This window comes from Acomys russatus, chromosome 1 (assembly GCF_903995435.1).
Source record: "Acomys russatus chromosome 1, mAcoRus1.1, whole genome shotgun sequence".
Classification (NCBI taxonomy): Eukaryota; Metazoa; Chordata; class Mammalia; order Rodentia; family Muridae; genus Acomys; species Acomys russatus.
In genome coordinates this window covers 61,882,496-61,906,994 of record NC_067137.1, presented here as the reverse complement: position 1 = coordinate 61,906,994, position 24,499 = coordinate 61,882,496, and the positions used below count along the sequence as shown (strand labels likewise).

The window sequence follows — 24,499 nt, the reverse complement described above, 5'->3', positions numbered from 1 at the left end:
GGTTCTGGACAGTTTGGAATCGTTTATGGAGGTGAGTATGTTCAGTTAGTGATTTTAGGAACTTAGAAATACATGCACCTGCGTATAAAGTATTACATTACGAAGAAAATTATAAGCAAAATGATGTGCATCTGTGGCTCCTGTGATGGCCGTTCTTTGAAAACTTGGTAATTTAAAGTTTCCTATTCTTGAAATGCTTGTTTTGTTGTTACGTATTCGCAAAACCCTCCTCCAGTGCTGAAGCACTTTAATTCATTTATTTAAATAAGCTATTGTGGGAAATGGAAGCTGTAGTTTTCAAACAAAGCCCTTCCATTTTTTTTCTCAGCATCTTGGACCAGACCCTTAGAGGTGCTGTTTGTTGCTGAAGCCAGAATCCTTGAACTCTAACGTTTTCCACAGTGTATCCGATTCATAGAAACTGAATGTTTTTGCTTTTCAAGGTCATGCTTAGTTTTTTTTTTTACTTACTTCCTAGACAGTTCTGTCAAATAGTTCGAACTTTTAAGTGATGTTTAATTTTAAACTTTTACCTGCTATAGAAATGATGTCTTAACTTTTTTTATGTTGATAAGTAACAAGTTATTTCTGTGAATTTGCATTTTTACTTACTATGTACTTTTATCATAATATTATGAGAACCCGAAATATAGAGCTTACAAAATGAAATTTTAAGTCGTTCTGTTCTTCAAAGGGATTTAGAATTTTATAAAATATTGCAATGTTTTATAAAAACATAATAAGCATTACCCACTGAGAACATGAGTAGGTAGCCACTGTCATAATATACAGCACTGTAATAAGAGAGACCAAGTTTAGTTTATTTTTCTACAATAATACTTGCATAATAAAAATAGTGGTAGACAGAGTCTAGTAAATATGTGTCATAGCACTTGGTGTTCTGGTGCGAGAGGGGTGATAAGTAAGATGAGAGACCAGCAAACTCAAGGCAGTTTGGAGCACTGCACACGGAAGGACCTGAAAGACGTCTGTAGTAGGGTGCAGCTATTTAAAGAAGAACACGAACGGTAAGAGCAGACACTCAGGAGATGGAGACAGTGAGCGCAGGATCTCAGAGGTGAGTGGTCCACCGCGACAGGTGAGTGGAGCTACCAGGAGCTCTGGATGTAGAGGGAGGTGCTGCTGCTGCTGCTGTAAACTGCTGAGATGAATTAGAGTCTGTATGAGTCAAGACATGAGAACTGATGTTCAAGAAAGTGAGATCACAAAGACAGGGAAACGCAGTGATGAAGGAAGGCCATCTGGAAGGGACCATTGAGACTCTTGAGAGCAGGATGCAAGAACAAGGGACACTGGGAGTAAAAGGTATCAAAGTAACAGATTTACAGCATAGTTTCTATGGCCAATACTTTTCACCAACTATATCTCTTAATTTGATAATTAATTATATTTTGTTTCTCATTTTTATTTTAAAGGTAAACATCGTAAAACAGGAAGAGATGTAGCTATTAAAATTATTGACAAATTAAGATTTCCAACAAAACAAGAAAGTCAGCTTCGTAATGAGGTTGCAATTTTACAGGTAAACTGAAGCTCATTTAATAGTTGTAAATCCCTACTCCTTGACTTCTGAAAAACAACAAAAGTTATCCAAAGATTACAGCCCAGATAACTAAGGACATTTTTAACTGGAAAGGCAAACAGAGTCAGACTTGCCTGAATGATGTCCTCCCCAGTGTGGGAAAGTAGTTCTTTTTCATGTGCCTAATATACTGCAGTTTGACGATACCATTACTATTCATTAAACAGGCATATTTTCTTGATGCACATACTGAAAGCATTTTTCTTAGATTAAAAATTATCTTACCTTCATAAACACTTCTTCTTTATGCTGTGACAAGCACATGAATTGGATTTGCAGCTGTCAGCTTATAGGGTGTGTAAGTAACATGTGTCTGAGAAAGAGCTTATCTTGGTTTTCCTGATGCCCTTTTTGTTTCTCCAGGTGAGTTTTTATTTGATATTAAATTTTTCACCAGAATATTTTATAAAAGTTATTGTGTGTCTAATGTGTATAATTGTTACAATTTTTTTTTGAAATGAAAGGAAAATTTAATGGCTGTTGGCTAACTGGTCAACATAGCTATAAATCTACTCAATGTATATGTTTGATAAGCACATGTTTTTACATAAATGCCAAAAATCTTACTTATCCAAGTTAATATTAATATTAGATTCAAAATTTTATGTAAGTTTTCAATTTATATTGATAATAAAGCAGTTTACTATTCTACATTTACTGTTTTGCTTAATTCCCATTTATTGAGGTCTGCATGTAACTATAACTGATTTGGTTTTATCCAGGTCCTAAAGTGTAAGCCTATTGTTGCAGTGTATAGGTTGAGCTGATGCAGTAGGATTACTGGTTTGAAACCAACTTGCTTACATGATGAGACCAAGTAAGAGAAAGGTGTGAAGAGAATGTGATGAAGATGGAAGGAGAAAGAAATTAAAGGAGATAATGACAGCCAAAAACTAACACCTATTTGTAGAGAAAAACAGCACATTATCCTGTGCCTCAGAATTCCTAAAATTGCTGTTTTGTGCCTTTGGGCAACAATGTGACCCAGAGATCTATCCACAAAGTTCTCTGTCTTTGTACCCATAATTAAGGTTACCGTGCCAGTTCTTATATTAATGCCTTAGCATTTGCTATTCTGTGACCAGAAAAAAAGAGTATATGTTGAGGCGAGGGAAATAGCTAAGTGGCTAAAGTGCTTGCCACAAAACCATGAGGACCAGAGTTCAGTTCCAAACACCCACAATAAAAACCTGTACATAAAGGAAACATGCTTCTGTCATCCTAGCCAGTCAGTCTTAACAGTTCCTTAGCTTCATCCTGTGAGATACTATGTCAAAAACATAGCTTCCATGGACATGGACATACATGGACATATAAATTGGCTTGCATACCTGCACATACACTTGCACACAGAGCCAGATACATACACACACACACTCACACTCACTCACACACACACAAACACACTCACACTGTTAACTTTGTGACTTTTGCGATAATTAATATCTATAAACTTAGCAAATAACATCTTTGCAAGTGTGGCCCTCCTTCTTCAGTCCCCACTCCCACGTGGTCTTCTGGGAAGAACTCCCAGATGTGGAGTGGGTACCTTTCCACTTTTGGGAGCAGGTGCCCAGGCTTATGTGTGTAGAGTCTGATAAGGGATCTACAGGAGACTGGATTGTAGTGCCGAGTGGAGGACAATGTCCCTTGGGTACTTTTGCCAAGTCTTCTTTGTTTAGTTTGGTTTCTGGCTCTGTCAGGTAGCATGTTAATTACAGAATGCCTCAAACTAGTGCTAATATAGTGTGAGGAAAATCAGAATTCACTTTTATTTTCATATATATTTTTCTGTGTAGCTGAAGGGTTTCCATGATCTTATTCAGTAATTAGAATTATAATCTCAGTAGCTATTTGTGAGTAACAGGAGTTAAGTGGATAACAGAAGATAAGGGAAGTAGATTATCTAGCTCTGTTTTCTACATGTAAATGCTTTATTATGATATATATAGGGAAATGTTAATGAATGTAGATTTTAAAGTTACTGCATAAAATTTCCAAGGGACACATTCATATTACTTTTACTTCTTTTCATAAAAAACAATAAGAATTAAAGAATGGTTGTTTATTATTATCAGGGATATTATAGAAAACTAATGTATCTATCTATCTATATCATGTATTGTTTTAATTCAAAATCTAATATAAGTATGGATGGTATGATATACTTAATAACATATACTTCTCTTCCAAAGTTTGTTGATTCAAGATGAAATTTATTTGCTAACATAACAATATCAGAGCTCATACAAAGCTCTGGCTAATATGTATAAATATACTTCTGTTCATTATACTATTGTTTTTTCTTTTCTTGAAGTATATCTTTTATTTACCAGTAAATTGAATAATATTTATGAAAAATCATTTGGATTTGTAAAACAGAAAATATAGCATATAGTTGAGTATATGAAATATAAAAGGAAAAAGTCTTAAGCTCTTTGGTTCATAAACTGAATATATCCAAACTTTGCTATGGTAAGTATGTGACTCTTTTGTTTATTCCTGTGATTTCTTCGACCCATCAGTTTCTGATTTTTAGTCTTTAACAGACGCAATTAATTTAGTCCTCCCCAGAACTGATCAGTTGGTCCTTTTCAAATCTCCCTGCTTATTGCACTCTATCCTTACCAGATTCCATTTCTCCTTCCTGTCAGTTCCTCAGCTGTCTTCCTGACCTTATCCCTTCAACAAGCTAAATGTCTTAGACAGATATGAAACTCATTCCCAGAGCAAGGTCACCTGTTATGCAAGAGCCATCTATCAACCTTCACAAGTGCTCTGTGATACTGCTCCTGAGGACTGATGCTTCTTAGGTACATCAGCCTCCAGTTTCTGTCCTCAGGGCACCTCTGCTTCATTTGCTATTCTTACCCCAGAACAACCTGAAAACAAACAGTGAATCCTGAGATGATCTGCTTTCTTCTCCCAGAACCCTTTCCTTCAACTAATGGAACTATTGTTATTCACATACTGCTAAGAAGCACTTCTTTTCTTTAAGGAAAGAAAGGGAGGTCTTCCAGACCACAGAGAAGTGAATGAATCCCTTGAAGTTGTTCATAGTCTATTTGGGTCATCAAGTATAATGGTCCACAAATCAAAAATGCTGGGCAGTATAGTGAAAACATCATGGATCCTGCCTGTGACCTGGGAATCAGGGATACTACAAAAGAGATATAGCCTCAGTGAAATCATAAAACTTTATATAGCTTGCTGATAAGCAAATAAATGGGAGAAAGGGCAATAGGCTAAGAAGGTATCTCAGCAAAGAATATGTCATTCCAAAATAACTAGAAAGTTTGGAACCATTGGTGAAATTTAACAGTAATATTCAAGGAGTTTGCATCATACAGGTCTAAGCATGAACCTGGCAAAGACATGGAGAGAGGAGTGTAGCTGATAGATCCAGAGCTTCTTAGCATTGAATTTTAAAAATGTATTTTCTTTTATTTACATAGAAGTGTACACACACACACACACACACACACAAATTCTGAAATCCAGCCTGTGCAGTCTGTATGATCTGTATGATGCTACTTGGATGGTGTTTTCTGGGCTGTCTAGTTGGCATTGTTTGCTTTCTCTGGAGAAGATTATGCCTACCACTACACCTTTTGCCTAGTGCCTGTAGTTCATTGCGTAGGGTCAAGATCTCATGTTTTCCCCAACCATGTTAGCCTGAATCATGACTTTCAAGTCTTTGTAGCCATTGTTATTGGCATTCAAATATTATATGACCTGCCTAAATTCCACTAGAAATTCTGGTCCTAGTGGGAAATCAAAGTTCTGTGCTCGAGCCAGGTGGTGGCGCATGCCTTTGATCTCAACACTTGAGAGGCAGGGGCAGGTGGATCTTTGTGAGTTCGAGGCCAGCCTAGTCTACAAAGCGAGTCCAGGTCAGCCAAGGATACACAGAGAAACCTTGTCTCAAAAAAACCAAAAAAAAAAATGGAGGGAGGGAGGGAGGGAGAGAGAGAGAGAGAGAGAGAGAGAGAGAGAGAGAGATAGAAGAGAGAGAGAGAGAGTGAGAGAGTGTTTTTATGCTCTTACTTTCAAGATACGGGGTGGGTGAGGTTTGCCTTTGAGTCTCTTGAAAGAAGCTGGTCTCCCTATCCCCTCCAAATTATAATATTGAATCATTCATCTAAAAACACAGATAATCACAATTCTGTGACTGAACCCAGATAGTGGGTTAAAATGCAGATTGTGTTGGTTTTGGAGGCAGATTGATGTTTTTAAAAGCTTCTCTAAATTTTTATTTACTTGTATGTGTTCATGTGTGCATGCACTCATCCATGTGTATGTGAGGTATATGTGTAGTCCAGAAGTTGACATTGGAGTCTTCATTTTATACATTTTGAGATAGGTTCTGTCACTGACCAGAAACCTTTCTGCCTTCACTTCCACAGTACATACATGACAGTTGTGCACCAACATTTGACATGAGTACTGGGGCTCAAATTAATATCCTGTTTGTGACCAGCGCTCCATCTCCCCAGCTCAAAAAGAATACATATTTTTTTTCGATCTTATTTTTTAGGGGCTAAGGCAAGAGTTTTACAAAAACAAAATCAAGAGAAAGCTGCAGAGATTTTTGTATGTACCTTGAAACTCTCACTCCCCTGTCAGTACTTCCAGCACAGTGTGGTGTTGGTTACAGTTGATCTTTCAGTGCATCTGGTCACCAGAAACATGGTCTGCTTTAGATTCCCTTTGTCTGTGACTTCTATGGCCTTGGGCAGATAGAATTCTCTGTGCTCCTCATGCTCATCTCTCGCACTTTTCCATATTTTTGCACAGTGAAGATTCTAGTGTTTCCATCTTTTTATGTTAACTAAAGTGTCCTGGAAGTAGAATCACAATGCAGACCTCAGAGTATGTTCTTAAACTCAGATAAATGATAGATTGATGGAAGATAGATAGATAGATAGATAGATAGGTAGATAGATAGATAGATAGATGGATACATAGATAGGTAGATGATACATACATACATACAGATAGATAGATAGATTCTTTATATATATTTGTGGCTTGATAACTTATGTTTTAGGATGGAGAACTATTTCATATATGGACATGCCAAAAGTTATCCATTAATCCACTGAAAGATATCTTGCCTCCTAGTTTCGGCTATTGAGAGTAAACTGCTGTAAAAATCAGTGCCATAGCTCATTTGATTTTTTGTGGGTAAAGAGCAAAGGCCATAGTTAAACCGTGCTGTCTTCCATGGTGGCATGGCTGGTTAGCAGTCTCACATCTGTGAACAAGAGCACAACAGCCTCACCACCTCATTAGAATCTGCTGTTTCTCATGTCTAGATGTCTGGGCTTCTAATGTCTGTACCAAGATGTTGTCTAATTTGAATTTCCTTGATGATATGTAATATAGAGATATTTTAATATAGGGTTTTTTCACTGTATACTTTAACTGGTACATTTTTGATCTTATGATTTTTTTCATTGTTAAGTTTTAGAAACTCTTTGGATATATTTAGGAGCAGTTCCTTATAAAGTTTGATAAAATGCATCTCTTACAAATATTTTCTCACAGTCCATGATTTTTTTCTCATTTTCTTGATTTGCTTGAAAGATTCCTGATGATGGGTAGAGAACATGACATTTTATACTATCTTGTATGTTGAAAATCAAGAAAGGGCAGAGCAACCTGAGAGATGAGAGGTTTTTGCCTACGTTTCTTCTCAGCACATTGGTTTCCATTTGTACTTTTCTGTCTCTCCTTTTGTAAGAAAAGGAGAGAACTCATTGTATTTACAACATTTCCATAGCAACTCTGAATTCTAAAGGTGAATGGAATCATTCCAGACTTTGGACTTGAGAATGACTGAGTAGTGTCTGGGCATGTTCAAGGTTATGTATGAATGAGAGCACTGACTAACCTTTCTCCTACACAGATATTGATCTCGTTCCCCTCATGCATCCCTCACATTGCTACTAAGGAATCCCACTCAGAAAACAAGGAGTTACAGCAGATTCCACACAAGTATTTATAAGACATGGGATTGTTTGTCATCAGATAACTCCCCAAAGGCCATGCTCTTTCTTGGTGCCAAGATAAAACATGTCTATTTTCATTAGCACTTACTAGAGGTACTCCAGGCTATGTAACTAGCTTGACAGATAAACTACTGCCACCCAATAGTAAGGAACAAAGTTCACATGCCCAGAACCCATATAAATTTAGAAATAGTACCATGCATCTATTATCTTTGCATGCCTAAGGTAATGTGAGACCAAGACAGAAAAATCTATGGGAACTTATGGGCCAGATAGCCGGATATATATACTTCCCCCCAGAAGACACACACACACACACACACACACACACACACACACACACACACACACACACACACCCAGAGATCCTTCATCAAAGAAGATGGGATGCATGCGCTGACATCTGAGTTATACTCTAACCTCCATATAGTGTGTTTTCTCTCTCTCTCTCTCTCTCTCTCCTCTCTCTCTCTCTCTCTCTCCTCTCTCTCTCTCTCTCGCCTCCTCTCTCTCTCTCTCGCTCTCTCTCCTCCTCTCTCTCTCTCTCTCTCTCTCTCTCTCTCACAACCACCCACACCCAACACCCAAATACATACCATTTATACACATATAAAAAGAAAAATAGAAGGGTTCAATTCGTGTGTGTGTGTGTTTGTAACAAGGCAGGTGTGGAATTCTATGTACACTGCATACTTCATTCTGGTCTCAAGGTCATGCAATATTGCTTCTCTGTCTTCTGGACGATGGAACTGTAGCCAAGAACTACCATGTCTGGATCAAAATTTTGAGCTGCATTAAGGTCTAGAAAATCTAAACTAATTAGTACTGGAACAAAAATATAACTATACATCAGTTGTGATAGCATCTTTTATAAGCAAACAATTTTTTACCATGAATGTTCTGTGGCTCCAGAATTCAATTTAGGTTTGCTTTTGGCCTCACTGATATATATAAGCAACACTTATGCACAGAAAGGGTATATCAGTTCTTTTTGTATCTTTGCTTTTAAAGTACTGCTGTGAGGATATATTCTCTTGGCAATATCTGTTAGCCTTATTTTATTCTAAGATAATTTCAATGTGAGCTTCAAAGTTCTTTTCATTTGAAATGTTCTAAATATGCAAGCCCTTAAAAGGTCACAACTGAAATGGAAACTGTCTGAATCATACACTTTCCAGTAAGTTACAAAATGGGACCATATGCACATGCGACAACTACAGCTTTTCCACACTCAGTAGAGGAAGCTTTCACTGTCCAGCACATATATTGGCCTCCTGACCGCAGTGGAAGCACCAGCTTCATAGCCAAGGCTTGAAAACAGTGTGGTGCCAATACCAAACATAACTATGACATTATGACACCATAGCTTCTTCTTAAAAGTGATAGAAAAAGCCTATCTTGTAAATAGCCACAGGCATCTTTGAGAGAAACCAATGCAACACAGACCTCATTTCCCGAATTTTCCAAGGAACAATATTCCTTGCACTCCTATCATCCAGGTTTCCCTCATGTGTCAGCACAAGAATGAAACAAAAGATGCCTTGAGATCATAAGGACAAAATGCCATGCATTTTAATAATGAGGATTGCATGAGTTGAACAGGACTTTAATATTCTAGAATTTATCTTTGATGCTATAAATGTAAGGAAAGTACTAGTTTTCTTGATTTCATAAGTGATGATTCTTTTGTTTATTCAAGTGGTTAAGAATGCTCTAAGTTGTCCTTCCTCTGAGTGCCACCAGGTCTCCCCCTCCAGGGACATGGTCAAATGTGAGGCACCAGAGTACGTGAGAAAGTCGTATCACACTCTCCACTCAACTGTGGAGAATATTCTGACCATTGGCTAGATCTGGGAAGGGGTTTAAAGTTTACCTCCTGTATTGTCCTTGGCTGGTGCCTTAGTTTGAGCGGGAGAGACTTGATACCCTATGAGAATAGTTTGAGCGGGAAGAGACTTGATACCCTATGAGAATATATGGGGGACGTAATCCCCCTCAGGAACAGTCTAGGGGAGGGGAATAATGGGAAATGGGGGGGGGGGAATGGGAGGATACAAGGGATGGGATAAACATTGAGATGTAACAAGAATAAATTAATAAAAAAATTAAAAAAAAAAAAAGAATGCTCTAAGTTGTTCCTGAGGTCCTGAGTTCAATTATCAGCAGCACAAACCTGCACTCTCTGGCATGCAGGTGTGCATGCAGATAGAGCACCACATACATAAAGTAATTAAAAAAAAAAAAAAAAAAAAAAGAGTCAAGGTACTACTCTGTTTTCCAGAAACTTACAGGCTAGTATTCTGTCACTACCCAGGCCCAGTATATGATGTATGACACTTGAGGTGGCCATACAAACAAGGAAAATATCAAAGAGATCTAGCCCTTCACGGATCACAATTCATTAAGGGACTTACTGTTACATGTGTGGTCCTGGTAGCAGAAAGACCAAGTAGATCCCCAAACTCTAGATCAGGACAGTCTTATGTATTAGTTAGGACTTTATTCAAGACAGAATGCATCTTAAGGTAATAGCAAATAGCTGGGCACATCTTTGTTCCAAGACAAGTGACTGCAAAGCTTCCCATGCCACCAACATGGAGGCAGCAGCTAGAGGCTGGAGTGTGGAATACGCTTATGGCAAGCTGTGCACCGTCTCTATGAGTGCCTTCCAAAACCGACAGTGGCACGGCATCCCAGACCAGGAGCCCAGAACGCCATACCACTGCCCATTTGTATGTTTGCATTAACTCTGTCAGTATAGTGTGCATCTGAGTAGCATGACTACAGATGACCTTCGCAGTACAACGTATGCTAGCCACATGAATACTGAGTAAACACTTCAGTTCCTGCAGTAAGGTGAGTGTGCCCAATAGGACCTGCAACTATCCATTTAACCAACTGTTCTTTTCTGCATCCATCCAGATACCTGAGAGGTATGTGGTGAATGAAAATGCCATCTAATTTTAGCTGCTTTCTAGAACTCTGACTTGAGCCCTTAAGGTACATGCTCTTGGGAGAGAGAGAGAGAGAGAGAGAGAGAGAGAGAGAGAGAGAGAGAGAGAGAGAGAGAGAGAGAAAGAAGAAGAAGAGAGAGAGAGAGAGAGAGAGAGAGAGAGAGAGAGAGAGAGAGAGAGAGAGAGAGAGAGAGAGAGAGAGAGAGGCACGTGAATGCATTGCCATAATTATAGAGGAACCATAAGCTGCTGCTTCCTAAAACCTGAACATCTTTGCCTTATGTTGATGGGGAAGGTTTGTTCTTCCTCTGACTGCATTCAAGGATACAACTAGACTTCCATATTTTAGACATTCATGGATTATGAGGGGCCTTCAGTCTCAGGTTAAAAATCTACATTTATGAGGTATGTGGGATGTACAGGACAGTTAAGCATGGTTCTCTGCTCATTGTTGTGGGTTCCTTTCTCTCAGAGGCTCAGCTGAGATTCTGGTCACAGAGTTTTCTTCTGCCTTCTCCAGGCTAGCTGAGGAAAGCTCTGTTCCAAGAACTGGGTCAGGAGAAAGGCCTACTAGGCAGGGAGGGAGCTTCCTGGTCAGATCCTCATAGTTGAGGGAGCACAGGGTGGCTGCGCAGTTAGTCAGGAGTCTAGTGTCCCTTCCAGCTGGGGGAACTAGCCTCAGACTTGTAAAAAGGCCAGATAACTTATCTCCCAGTGTGCTTAGTTAAAATAAAGACAGTTGGGAGTTGAAGAGCCAGATTTTAATTCACTAAACTTAATGAAAAGAAAGACAAAGACAGGGAGATATGGATGGAGAAATGGGGGTGGGAGGGGAGTGAGTACTCCCACCTCAGACCTCTGGGTTTTTAAACCAAGGATATCTGAGTTTCAGGAGCCACACCTGGGACTCCTCCCTGGGGCTTGTCTCCAGGGCAGCTTTGATATGTGTTTCTTCAAAGAGCTAGCTTTTGACACCTTTTGGCCTAAAGTCTGCAGTTTGCTTTGAAAGTGTCCCTGAAAGGAACTAAACTTTTATACATTTGAGGGTCTTGTGGGCTGTTGCTAGCAGGGGGAACACTGCCCATTTCCAAGCAGGAAGTTTACCAGGAGGGAGCATCTCCTCCACCTACAGACAAAGGCCCACACATTGTATGTGCAGGAGTAAGACAACTGCCAATCTTCCTTCATACCATACTAAGAATGGCCTGTAGTAATAAGTCATAGAGAGTCTGTGACCAACATGAAGCCTTGTCTATGTATAAACCTTCGTATCTCAGCCAGTCTCAGAGCTATTCCCATGTAGTGGGATTAGCAATATAACTTACCTGCTTGTTCTGCAGTTTGAATTCTTTACATCCAGATCGCAGCCCCCTCCCTCATCACCTCCCCATCCTACCCCCTCTCTCATCCCTTCCCAATCCCATCCCCTCCTTCATCCTCTTTCCCTCCCTCCCTAGTCCTTAGAATGGGCAGCCCTCCTCCCCTAACGTCTGACCTCAGCTTATCCTGTGCCCTCTGTTACTACATGTAACCTCTTCCTCTGTGGCCTGGCAAAGCCACCCTGCCAGGGAGTAAGGGAAGTGATTATAAGTTATTATTGGTCTTATACAGAGAGAAAAATAGGTTGGACTCAGGGGCTTATTTCTTTTCCTTTATCTTTCTTTCATAAGTAAGGAGACAGGGGCTGAATAAAAAGAAAGGGGGATATAGAAATATAGAGGGAGTGTAGATCAGAAAGTAGATTACTGAATCTACTCCTCAACTCAAGGCCTTAATTGTTACTCACAAATAAAGTTATTTTTTAATTTATTGGTATTGAATTTTGTATATTAGGCAAAAACTAGTCGAATTTTATCATAAGAATATATATCCTAGGTCTAACAGATAGATTTGATTCTATAGACATATAAGGTAAAATAGTTAAATAAGGTCTTCAAAAGCCTCAGAGACCTACAGAATATGACTTTTAAAGATGTTCTTATTATTCTAAAGATTCTTGACAACAAGACACTTTAATACCTGGAAACACTCAACCTACCTCAAAGAAGATGATCAACATCAAAGAGCCTCCTTACAGAGTTGGCTTCAAATGTGGCAATCCAGCCGCTGGACAAAATGTCCTCATTTCTGCCACAGACAAAATTCTACTTAAAAATGGGAAAGCTTAGATGCAGGCAGAGTCCACGGCTGAACTGTGCCGAGACAGGGTAAGCAAGTCCTCAATAGTTCATGCCTCACAGATATGTCTGTTGGAGATATTGAGCTAGAAAACAGAATATGATGCTCCAACATTAGAGTGAGGGGTGACTGGTCAGGCAGTAAACTGTCTCAGTCATTGTTTCATTTTGGAAGCTGCTAACCTGCACTTCTGGTTCACTCAGGTATTAAAGTTTTATTCCTTCTCAAGTCTTTGTTGGGGTTGAAGACCAGATAGTTTAGTCTTACAATTAAGCTTAGATGGTTAGGGGATAAGATGTTTTTATATCAAGATATATGTTTTAAGTTAATAGAGATGAGATATGATAGATTTTGGTTTTCATTCAAAATTTAGACCCGACAAGATAGGAAAGATGCTTTCTTCAAGGTTGACAAATACAAATAGCCAAATCACTGTGAATGTAACAGTTATAGAACTCCAGACTGTCTCATGGTTCTTCCTGCTGTATGTAGTGTATTTTATTCATGTGTAATAATTTAAATGTGTATGTTAAAAGGAAACATAATAAAAAAATAAAAATAAATTTTAAAAATCTACATTTATTCTACTATGTTACATAAGAATATAATCTCCACTGGTTATCACAATATATTGGATAATGGACAGAGTAATATATCCTGAGCCAATTTCTGCGCTGGCTATCATTTCCTTTCTCAAGTTAAAGAAAACTGGTCTGATACTGAATGCAAAGATATGTGGGAAATGTGAAATTAGCTAAAGTAAAGAGCTGGCTACTCATATACAATGGAATGTGTAATATTTTTTAGTACCTGGATAATGTATTAGACACTACATGGAAATAGACATCACTTTGTTGTGCTTAGCATGTGTTTTCTTAGGGAGATAAGCAAACATCTGTTGCCACAGATAGGGCATTAGACATAGAATTCACTCAAGTCTAGCTTAGTGAACCAATGAGTTTAATTAGGTTTATTCTGGGGAACATGTAGACTATTCCACTATAAAATGATTTTCCTTTTTTCAGCAATTATTAACTATTTATACAACCGTTGGGGAAGGGTGGACCCTGTGAGCTCTCCCTTAAACAACCCTTAGCCGCCTATAGCCTAAATGCATATAGCATTGATTAGCTATTAGTGTTTCTAGTATGGGACAAGCGACACTCAGAAATAGGCTTTTCCAAACCCAGCCATTTTTTTTTCTCATGCTCACACGTTGCAACACTTCACAAAGGGGCCATCCCTCCTGATACAGAGTTAGGTGCCCAGTCTTGGATTTCCCACTGTGTATTTTCCTCTTACCTCCACTCCTGATTGGGCTTACCAGTTCTTCCATAAATTCCTGGTCCTTTATGTGAAGCCAATCCTTGTAGCTGAAAACAAGATTCAGACAGATCCAAGCATATGATGGGTAGTGGGCCTATGGGGAGAAATGTAGCTCTGGCTGGCAACATCAAATAGATCCCTGTACTTCCAATCAGAAGTAGGGCCATCTACAGTGATTGTGACAAAGCAGCATATACCCTGTCTTCTAAAGCTAAATGTCAAAAGACACATTATCAGTGATGGGATCCAGTTTAAAATTTCCATGTAATTCTTTAAAATGTTTGCTTATTTATACTATTCTGAGAAACTTGTAAGAAAACTGAGTACTCTAGGGATTCAAATTAGTTATAAGTCAATATGGCTACCATCATGTTAAGCTCGGTACATACAACAGATGGTTTTTAAAAAAATAATGTTTCTTCAACATGATGATCTAACAAAACAAAAAGGGTGGTGGAAAGTAGTTGTACCATGATTGGCAACATATTTATAATGGCTGCAGTAAGATGATATATGGAGTTCTTTATAATGCTCACTCCAGTTTTCAATGTTTGACTGAGTTCATTACAAATAAATAAGCAGTAAGTGATATTTATTACAGATGTGTATACACTCTTTCATCTGTTTTTCAGAGAGAAAGGCCAAAGATCTCATATTTCTGAGGAAGTAATGAGGAATGTGGTAGACTAACCTAATAATGGAGGTTTTATATGGTGGTGGTGGTGGTGGTGTGTGTGTGTGTGTGTGTGTGTGTGTGTGTGTGTGTGTGTGTGTGTGTGTGTTTTCCCTAAGGCCAAAAATGATTAACATGTTATTTGGTGACAAGAGGGGACTCTATGTACAAATAAACTTAAAGACTGATGTTTTTGAAGGAGATGTCTCTTCATGGACTCTGTCATTTGAATACTTGCTCCCCATTTAGTAGTGCTTTGGGGGGAGAATTAAGGGATGTTGCTGAAGGACTCTTTCTAGAATAAACACTCCAACACAATGAGAGTGGAAGAGAGGAAATGTCAATGGTAGACAGAAGCCAGCATAGCTTTTGAAAGGCTTTAGTCGTGGGTCCAGTTGGTATTTTCATTTTATACTCAAAAACACAAATTGAGGCAGTCAAGCAAGCAAGATTTTACAGAAGCGTCAGTGGAAGTCAGTGGGTTGTTAATGGCAATGACATATTGATTTAGCTATTTCTCCAGGTCATTCTGCTGCAGGTAGCAAGTGGATTCATGCTTGGCTAATGGGTAGTATAGGCAGTGCTTTAAGTAAACCGCTAATAAATCAATAAATCAGTTTCAAATAATTGGCCTTTTCTACCTTCTTCTACTTCAATGTGGCATTGCTAGAGGTTGAAATATTTCACTGGGGGTGGGCTTTGAGAGTTTAAATACTCTTGCCATTTATAGTTTTCTCTCTCTGCATGGGCTTACTGTTGGATATACGGGGTCTCATTTGCTCCTGCCTCCAGGTCTGCCTGCTGTGAGACCCCTTGCTATGATGGTGATGGACTCTTAACCCTCTGAAATTGTAAGCCCCAAGTAAACCCTTCTATATCTTGGTCATGGTAATCTGTCACAGCAGTAGAGAAGTAACTTAAGATAGACTTTGTATCACAAAGTGGATCAGGGTGTTGCTGTCACAGGCCTGCTCATGTTGGTTTTGGGAGGAATGTGGAAGAATTTAAAATACGGACTAGAAAGGAACTGAACACTATAGGTGGAGATTAAAGAGCCATTCTTGTAGGAGATTAGAAAAAAGCAGCTCTGAGAGTAAAGGGCTGGCTCAAGGGGTTTGGTTTTAGGATGGAGTAATATTAACAGCTGGGCTAGAGACCGTTCTTGTGATCTTTTGGAAAAGAATAGGCAGCTTTCGGACATTATTCTAAGAATGTGCCTTTGGCTAAATTTAAAAGTAATGGACGAGTTGGGTGCTATTGCTTATGCCTGTAATGCCAGCTCAGGAGGCAGGGAGGCAGGTGGATCACTGTGAGTTTGAGGTCAGCCTCGTCTACAGATAAGTCCAAGAAGGCCAAAGCTACACAGAGAAACCCTGCTTGGTAAAACCAAATTTATTTTTATTTTTTTAAAGTGATGGACTACTTAATTTTGGTAGAGAAGATTTAGGAAGAGCCTACTATTGACTGACTTTGCTGTCATTAAGGGGTCTACAATGAAAAAGAGAAAACGGGCAGAACGAAATGCTAAGTGTACAGTTTGAAAAGAATCCGAGCCCCAGGAAATGTGGTATTGGAGCCAGCGCTTGTACTGAAAGATTCAGGTCTGGCGTGAGTTGGAATAAAGTTAGCATTGTCCTCAGGGCAAGCTTCTAACTTCCGGAAAGAAAAGGCCTAAGGAACTTTCTGTTGTTCCTAGAAAGGAAGAACAAAGGAAAGCTCTGCAAATGTGACCCCGTGGTGCCAGGGTGGATCTCAAGCTAGTACCCAGAGCTGGTAGTGCCACCCATGCCCGTATGAGCTGCATTTACACTCATGAAGGATGCACGAGTATAGGGGCTGTGGAGTCTTCCTCCACAGTTTCACAGAACCACTGTGGCCAGGCAGGAGTATGGAGGCCCCGAGAGGTCATTGTGGGACGCTGTGAAAGCGAAGCCTGTGTTGTAGTGGACACCCAAAGATGTCTGAGGAGCCAGAGCCATGAGACACAAGAGGTTAGGCTATGAGAGACACAAGAACTGGACGCAACACAAGAGTCTTGCTCATGCACAGCAGGAGGCAGCAAGTGATAAGAGCAGAAGTTTAAATACAAAGGGATCACCTCCAAAGGCCAGAAGTGGTATTCCAGGCCTGAGGCTGCACTTGTATCCATGCCTGTTCTGAGTTAAAACCCAACAAATGGAAGGGATTTGAAACTGGCTTCTACAGGGAGCGAGTACCACAATTGTTACTATACAAATAGCCTGTTTCTTTCCTTTTATCTTTCATCTTTGGTGAACTTGTGAATCATGTAAAAAAGAATAACCATGATAGGAGGGCGTCTCAGAGAATAAACTTCCTGTCAGCGGCTGCTGCCCTTGAGTCTCTTTCTGGTCATGTTTTCTAGTACTTTTTATACTGACGTGAAGTGACAACTACTCATGGCAAAAAGACAAAGAACAAGTGCACATCATGTAGATGAGTGGAAAGCCATGGATTGTTCCTAAGAAAGATGATGAAATCATTCAAATAGGTGTCAAAGCTGCTATATTTTGAGGGCTGACACCTAGAAAGTGAATGATCACATCTTTGTCATATCCTTGTTATTAGAAAAATAATTTGGAACACATATTGGTAATAATATTTCTGATATTTGACTCCATATAATTTGTATTTGTTATTTTAAAAAACCATTAGCTATGATCATAGTATTTCACAATGTGAGGTTGCTTACAAACAATTCAATGAACTTACAATGAAAATCCATACACTGTTTTCTACAGAGAAGTAATCATTTTATATAATTTGATGCCAATATATCATCACCAAATATTAAAGATATATTAGGATATATAGAATAAAATAATTTTCATCATAAGGTATATTATTCAATAACAAAAACATAGGTAATAACATTTAATGAACTTATGCTGAGCACATAATGTGTCCCAGAGGTCAGTCAGAGAATTCAGTTAATTAATTATGGACACTAAGGAGATTGCTGTCTTGTTGGTAGAGAAATGAGGTGAAAAGCAATGTAATATAGATGTTATGAAAGAAAAGTGTACCAAAGTTTCAGAAAACAGAGAGGAATCCAATTTACACAGGAGCCAATGAGAGCATTCCAACAACTGAGTTTGTACCGCACCCCTTGCCTCATTTGGGTTAATGGAATAAAAGGTGTGTAAGCACAAGAAAGAGGATGTGTGGCTTCATAAGAAAATGGTGTCCTTGTACAACCAAAGGAGCATAGCTTTGAGGGGGAAGAGCAAACAATAGAGGAGTGTTTGAGCTGGAGGATGGAAGCAGACAGGTTCCTGGGCTTTCTATGCCTTCCTGAAGGGAAGTACCTGTTCCTGAAGCTAGTGTGACTGACTTGAAAACCAGGGTAACTCGGGAAGATCATAGCACCCTTCTTTTAGTGATTACTTAAAGGAAAACAACCCCAAGACAAGAGCCCCTGGGAGGCTGCAGCACTTGATTAAGGGAAGATATAAGAGTAAATCGAGGTCTAACAAGGAGGACAAAGGCACGGGGTCCACTTGGGAGAAGAAGCAGGCCCTTCAGTTGTAGAGTAGAGTTTATTGTTCCGAGGGAGGAACACATCTTTTTTTCACATGACCCTCAGCTCTCAGGCCTCAGGAATTCATTGTACACCAAAAGAAGAATAAAAGAAGACAAATTTGGGTAGAGAGACACTGGTTTGTTGCTGGACAATTTTTATTAAATGTATGTACCAAGAGATAGATGGGTATATGTTTCTGGAAGTCAAGAGCTTTCAATCATGGTGGATACTATTTTTTAGCAAGTATTTTCTATTTCTCCACAAGATGACTTTTCCATATCTATCAAGTCATTATAAGCTATTTTCCTTCCATAAAGCATTAGGTGATTATGACTTCTAGGCCCACTAACTAGAGCAGAAATTCTAAGAGAGTGTAATTAGAAGATGGATAGAATGCTGTGTTTTTCTGAATACTGAGAAGGGCAGGATCATGGGCAGCCCCATGCCTGTAACAGTGGTACCACACTCTCCTGTGCACTTCTGTGCAGTGGATTGTCCCTGCTTCGTTTCATCCTGCTGTTTTGAATTCTGATTCTGAATTCATTGTGTCTTACTTCTTCCTGTTGGTTGCAGTTTGAGCTTTGTCATACAGTGTTCTGATGAGACAGTTGCCAGAGCCCTCATATAGAAGCGTCTTTGCTACTAAAATATTAGATGCCATGTTGAACCTAACTTCTTTTATGCTTTCCTTTCTTGCCCCTTATATATTTGAATATAATAGTGTAAAAGAAACGAGGTGAAAATATGGCAGTGAGAGCTTATCACAACTTAATATCTGGAATTAATTCTCCACTCCGCTCCAGTTATAAAATAAAACAACTCCATTAGCATTAAGCATTAGACTAAGTGTTGATGTAGCACTATGCAGACAAATGCATACATAAGAGCACACATATTAAAACTAAAAATGCATTAATTCATTTCAATTGACTAAGTTCAACTAATAAAATACCTTACTTCTAGGAACTAATTTCCTTTCATTGCTTACATATCTTTCCAGGAGCCTTGGGTCAAGGAGATTTTTGTCTTAATCTCTGAATGATATTTCCTCCCAGCTTTTTAAATTACTTACATTCACTCCATGGATGTGTCATCAGTCTGCAATGTGTGAAAGTTCGCCATTTTTCCTGTGCTTGACCAAATGTTTCATTTCCTGAAAATTAAGTTACTGAAATCCAACAAACAGATGGTCACAGTCCTGCAGAATCTTGCTCTGCTGTGAAATATATGTTCTGAATTTCTGCTGTAAACTTCAGCAGTTAGCAAGGATTCTTCTTGTAGGCTAGTGTACGATGGTCAGTCATTTTTCAAAGTCAGTTACCTAGGACGTCAGGAAGATGCTCCAGAATGATTCTTTTTTTTTTTTGTATTCAAAAATATGCTGATCACATCACAGGGAATTCATTGAAATGTATCTATTAATTAATTACCATATCTTACATAATTAACAATTATATTTGTGCCATTGATTAAGATAGGACTTATTTCCTCTATTTGTAGTTTTTAAATACCATATTCTCCAGGCTGAAGAAGTATTTCAAAGAATATAATATAGGCGTTTGGATAAATAGGACAATATTGCTCCTAATCTATATAAAAAAAAATAACTGGATGTGGTAACTCACACCTATGATCCTAGCACTGAGGAGATTGCAGTAGGAGGGTTGCCGTGAATGCAAAGCCAGTTGGACCTACATGCTCCGTCCTAAGCTAGGCTAGGACATAGTGTAAGACCCTGACCTCAAACAAAATTATTATTAGTTGTTTAGCAGAAAGTCTTTACTTTTGGATGGATTTTCCAGCTCTCACTCAGCGTGTTCTATGAGAAATCTATAAAGCAGTAGGCTGTTGTAAGAAGAAAGCCAAGGGTGGTGAAAATATGAGTTGACATTTTTAAAATGTCTTTTCCAGTTGGGTATGTATGGCCTTTACTTGGATACTGTCTTGGATATGCTGCTGCTTTTGAAATCTGTACCTTTATGTATATATAATGTCCTTTGTGGGGAAATAGTGGAAGTCCTTTAGTCATTTTTGTAAAGAAGTTGTGCACATTTGTAGAGTACTTCTGAGTTTGCAATGAACATTCCACAAAATAAATGGCAGGAAAATCTTAGTAATCTGTTCCATACTTTCAGCGTAACATGTTTTGGGAATGTTTCCAGTTTATGTAACATATACTAAGCCCCACCCTGTGCACAGGTTTGTTAAGATAGGGAAAAGGAGAAAGGACTCTCGATGGAAGGCTTTTTAAGCCACCACGAACTCGTGTAGTTTTAGAAGCATGGGGAGGCATTTGAGGATGGACACATATATATCCGGATCATTTAGGTAGCAGAGTGAGTTGCTGTTGGTCTCCCCCTTTTTTTTCATTGTATTTGTTCTTCACTGAGACAGGAGGCCTTGGAATTTATGGAACCCAGGCTTCCCAGAGGTGCACGGTCAGATGAAATAGAAAGCTCTTATACTCTGCTAGGATGGTGCAGTGAGCAGCTTTCCTCCTGGAAAAATCAGAACTTTGGCAGAACCATCCTGTGACCCTGGCTTCTCCCGGGACCTTTTATTCCTGTGGTAGGGTGCAATTGTTAATTTTTGTTCATGATGGTTTATGTTGAAGTTGTTATTTTTTAATCATTGAAGTACAGGTAAAACATACTATTTTGGGGGGCTGTTAGGATTAAAAACAAAAGCCAAATTGTGTAAAGTCCTTTGTTGACCCAGAACAACACTGAAATTTAAACATCAAAGATGGGAATAATATAATGCTCAGAGAAATTATATGTGAGTGAGCATATTATGTTAAGCACAGTGTAGCCTTTCATGGGTAGCTATTACTCTGTGGTATAAATATTTATGGAATGGTTAAGAACCATGAAGGACCCCTGCATAGTGTGGCATCCTGACCAACCAGAGGCGCAGCAATATTTCACCTTGTTTACAGTGATCTTCACTCCGTGTGACAGCTTCTGCCTCCTACAAGAGCCTGTAAAGCAGAAAAACTCTGTCATATTCTGGCTGAGATGCTCCTTCAGTCAGTCATGTGTACTCCATGTATGAATTTATATCTTTTGCATTAACTACAAATTGTTTGGAGATGCCCTAGCATGCGTTTTAAGACAACATGCTTAATATTGGAGATGATACTAAGAAATTATACATATCTCAATATGGTATTCTAATTAAAACCTAATTAGCAATTCACTGTGCTAGAACTTAAGTATTTTTTTTTCAGTATAGAAATAACTTCACTATGCATAGAAAATAAAGATATATTTTTTGGAAACATTAGAATTTCAAAAATGCAAGGCAGCACATGTGGAATTTGGAGGTGCGAAGAAGCTGAAGTGTGGCTTTCTCCAAGCTTTAAGCTCCCACAGTTTCACGTAATCAGCGAGCTTGCCAGACAGTATCAAAAAACTCATTTTCTTCAAGTGCTTTATTTATCTTTAATAGAACCTTCATCACCCTGGTGTTGTAAATTTGGAGTGTATGTTTGAGACGCCTGAAAGAGTGTTTGTTGTTATGGAAAAACTCCATGGAGACATGCTGGAGATGATCTTGTCAAGTGAAAAGGGCAGGTTGCCAGAACACATAACGAAGTTTTTAATTACTCAGGTAAGAAATCAATTAGAGACAGAAAAAAAATAATATTCAATATCAGATGTTAGCACTGTTTAACTACAGCTCTCTAGCCTTGTTGTCTGGTCTCTGTTTCCGATCTAAACTACACTAGACAAGGTTGCAAGGGCATAGTGTATCTCCCTACTTGTGTTTATGCCACTCAGAGTCCAGCATACAAAATTAGTAGCAAATAAGCTGACTCAAGCATTAAAGCTGTGCTTGAAATTTGAATGGTACCATGGCTTAGACATGGTTCAATGCAGATACGTAAAACAGTGTTTCTGTGCTGTGTGGTGGGTTCTTTTTCTACACTTGTGTTTGTAGCTGTATAAGAAGTAGAAGGGTATGCTACTTCTCCCATGATCTTTTCCTTATCAACCTGCTATGTTAAATGTAGACTATTTGGGTGTCTTGAACATTAAGAGCCCTGACTGGTCATTATGGGCTTTTTCTTGGCCTTTCAACTTTATGTTGCAGTTCATTTCAGCAATATCTTGAAATTAGTTATGTATCTTGAAATGAATTAGTTATGTAATGAAATGAAGTTATTTTGATGATTTTCTTCTGTATAGATACTAGTGGCTTTGCGGCATCTTCATTTTAAAAACATCGTGCACTGCGACCTCAAGCCAGAAAATGTGTTGCTGGCATCAGCTGATCCTTTCCCTCAGGCAAGTACAAATCCACACTCATCAGAAAGGCAGCTTGACAGCCTCGCTGGCTCCAGGTAGCCTCCCCACACCTCCTTTTCTTGCCCCATAAGCCCTGAATTTGTTTTAATTCTTCCCTGACCATTTTCATTCCCGTGCTGCCTTATGCTCCTGGGTGGTGCCGTGTCATTCCCTGCTCATGACACGGCTCTGATTGGACTCACGTGGTCCTCCCCAGTCAGGTGTTGGCCTTCTTCAGAACAGGCGGACTTAGCCCTGTGATGGAACTATGGCCTGGTGCCTGGGCATCCCAGGGATGCTGCCTGCTTTCCGCGGCTGAGGACACAGGCCAGTTTCCCTTTCCTACACACAGGTGCAGGAAACAGCTAGGCCTATTTTTAGGGACCCTACATTTACAGTACTTGGGCAGGGTGGGTGTCTGCCTTTGCTGTGCTGACACCTTCAGGTTGATCTGCTGGGCAGTGCAGAGCTAATTTTGTGGCTTCCATGAGTCATTTTTTAAAGCCCCTGTCATAGGGCCATTGTTACCAGTTTGCATGTTTTCCTACCTACTGCCAGATATGCCCAAATGATCACACTTATTTTCATATTTATCTTTGGATATTTGAGATAGGAAAGTGAAGGTTTACAAGGTATTTTCATGAATGAAAAACCAGCTTGTCTTCTGACATGAACCGCCTTCTTCAGAAAATGGAAGGCAGGAAGTAGCATTTCCTCTACCAGGAGCAATTATCGTCTGCATAAAGCATCCCCTAGGATCTCTGGCAGAGCTGAGCAAACTCAGACCCACTGTGTCAGCAGCACACGTCTTACTGTCAACAGGTGAAACTCTGCGATTTTGGTTTTGCCCGGATTATTGGAGAGAAGTCTTTCCGAAGGTCAGTGGTGGGTACCCCAGCCTACCTGGCACCTGAGGTTCTGAGGAACAAGGGCTATAATCGCTCCCTGGACATGTGGTCTGTTGGGGTCATCCTCTACGTGAGCCTCAGTGGCACCTTCCCTTTTAATGAAGACGAGGACATCCACGATCAGATCCAGAATGCAGCCTTCATGTATCCACCGAATCCCTGGAAGGAGATTTCTCATGAAGGTAACTCCGTTCCCTCACGAGTGGCATTAACTTCAGTCTTCAGTGCTGTGCTTTTAATTGAATTTTAATTACTAACATGAAAAATGTCCATTGAACTCACTGGAGTGGAAGCAAAGATTGTTTTAAGTGGATGGACAAGTAACACACATCCAAATCCAAAATGTCATTTGATGAAATATGTGCTTACCAGTAAAGAAATGGGGAAGTTTATCCTACAAGGTGGGTGACACAGCCAAGGAGACTTGTTCATAATGGGCATCCTTGCATTGACATGACAGCGGTCAGCCCTTACCGGGGTTTCCAATTATCCTTTTTTAAAGTCTCACCTACACAATTTTATGACATTGACATCCTCATTATCCTGCCATATCCATTAATATTCTAAGCACTCTCCCCCGTGCTTAACTTTGTGCAGCAGTAGAGAATGAATATTTCCTTTGGTCACTTCCTAGAAATGTTGAGCTTTGCATTTGGTCAGTTGAGAACATACTTATATGCGATGAATCCTTTCAGATAGGATGCCTTGGCAGTCTTGTATTATTTAAACTAATAGTCTTGTTAGTCAATACTTCTCTTAATAGAATAGACACAGTTTAAATGGAGAGGGGGGGACATAGGAAATGATTAGTTCAGTGTTTTAAAAGTAGTTCTTCGGTGAATGTATTTTGTAGTTCACTTACTTCTTATAAAAGTCCTTTAAGATAGATTTTGTTTTTATTTTAATTTTTGAAGTGGAGGACATAAATCATATTTTTGTTTTATAATATTTTTATTTTTTACATATACATTTGTATTATTACACACACACACACACACACACACACACACACA

At 39.1% G+C, this 24,499-nt stretch overlaps 1 protein-coding gene across 5 annotated transcripts in view; it reads left to right on the top strand.

Annotated features, from left to right (window-relative positions):
* Prkd1 (protein kinase D1) overlaps positions 1–24,499 on the top strand; it is a 350,980-nt gene that overhangs the window by 304,176 nt on the left and 22,305 nt on the right. For 2 of the 5 annotated variants that reach the window (XM_051145700.1, XM_051145725.1), the window contains 2 exons: positions 22,480–22,578; positions 23,401–23,668. In XM_051145700.1, the coding sequence (XP_051001657.1) occupies positions 22,480–22,578; positions 23,401–23,668 (367 nt within the window). Of the gene's footprint in view, positions 1–7; positions 32–1,436; positions 1,544–21,739; positions 21,902–22,479; positions 22,579–23,400; positions 23,669–24,499 lie in introns of those variants that run through there. The other 3 variants (XM_051145734.1, XM_051145716.1, XM_051145708.1) reach the window with 3 other exon arrangements.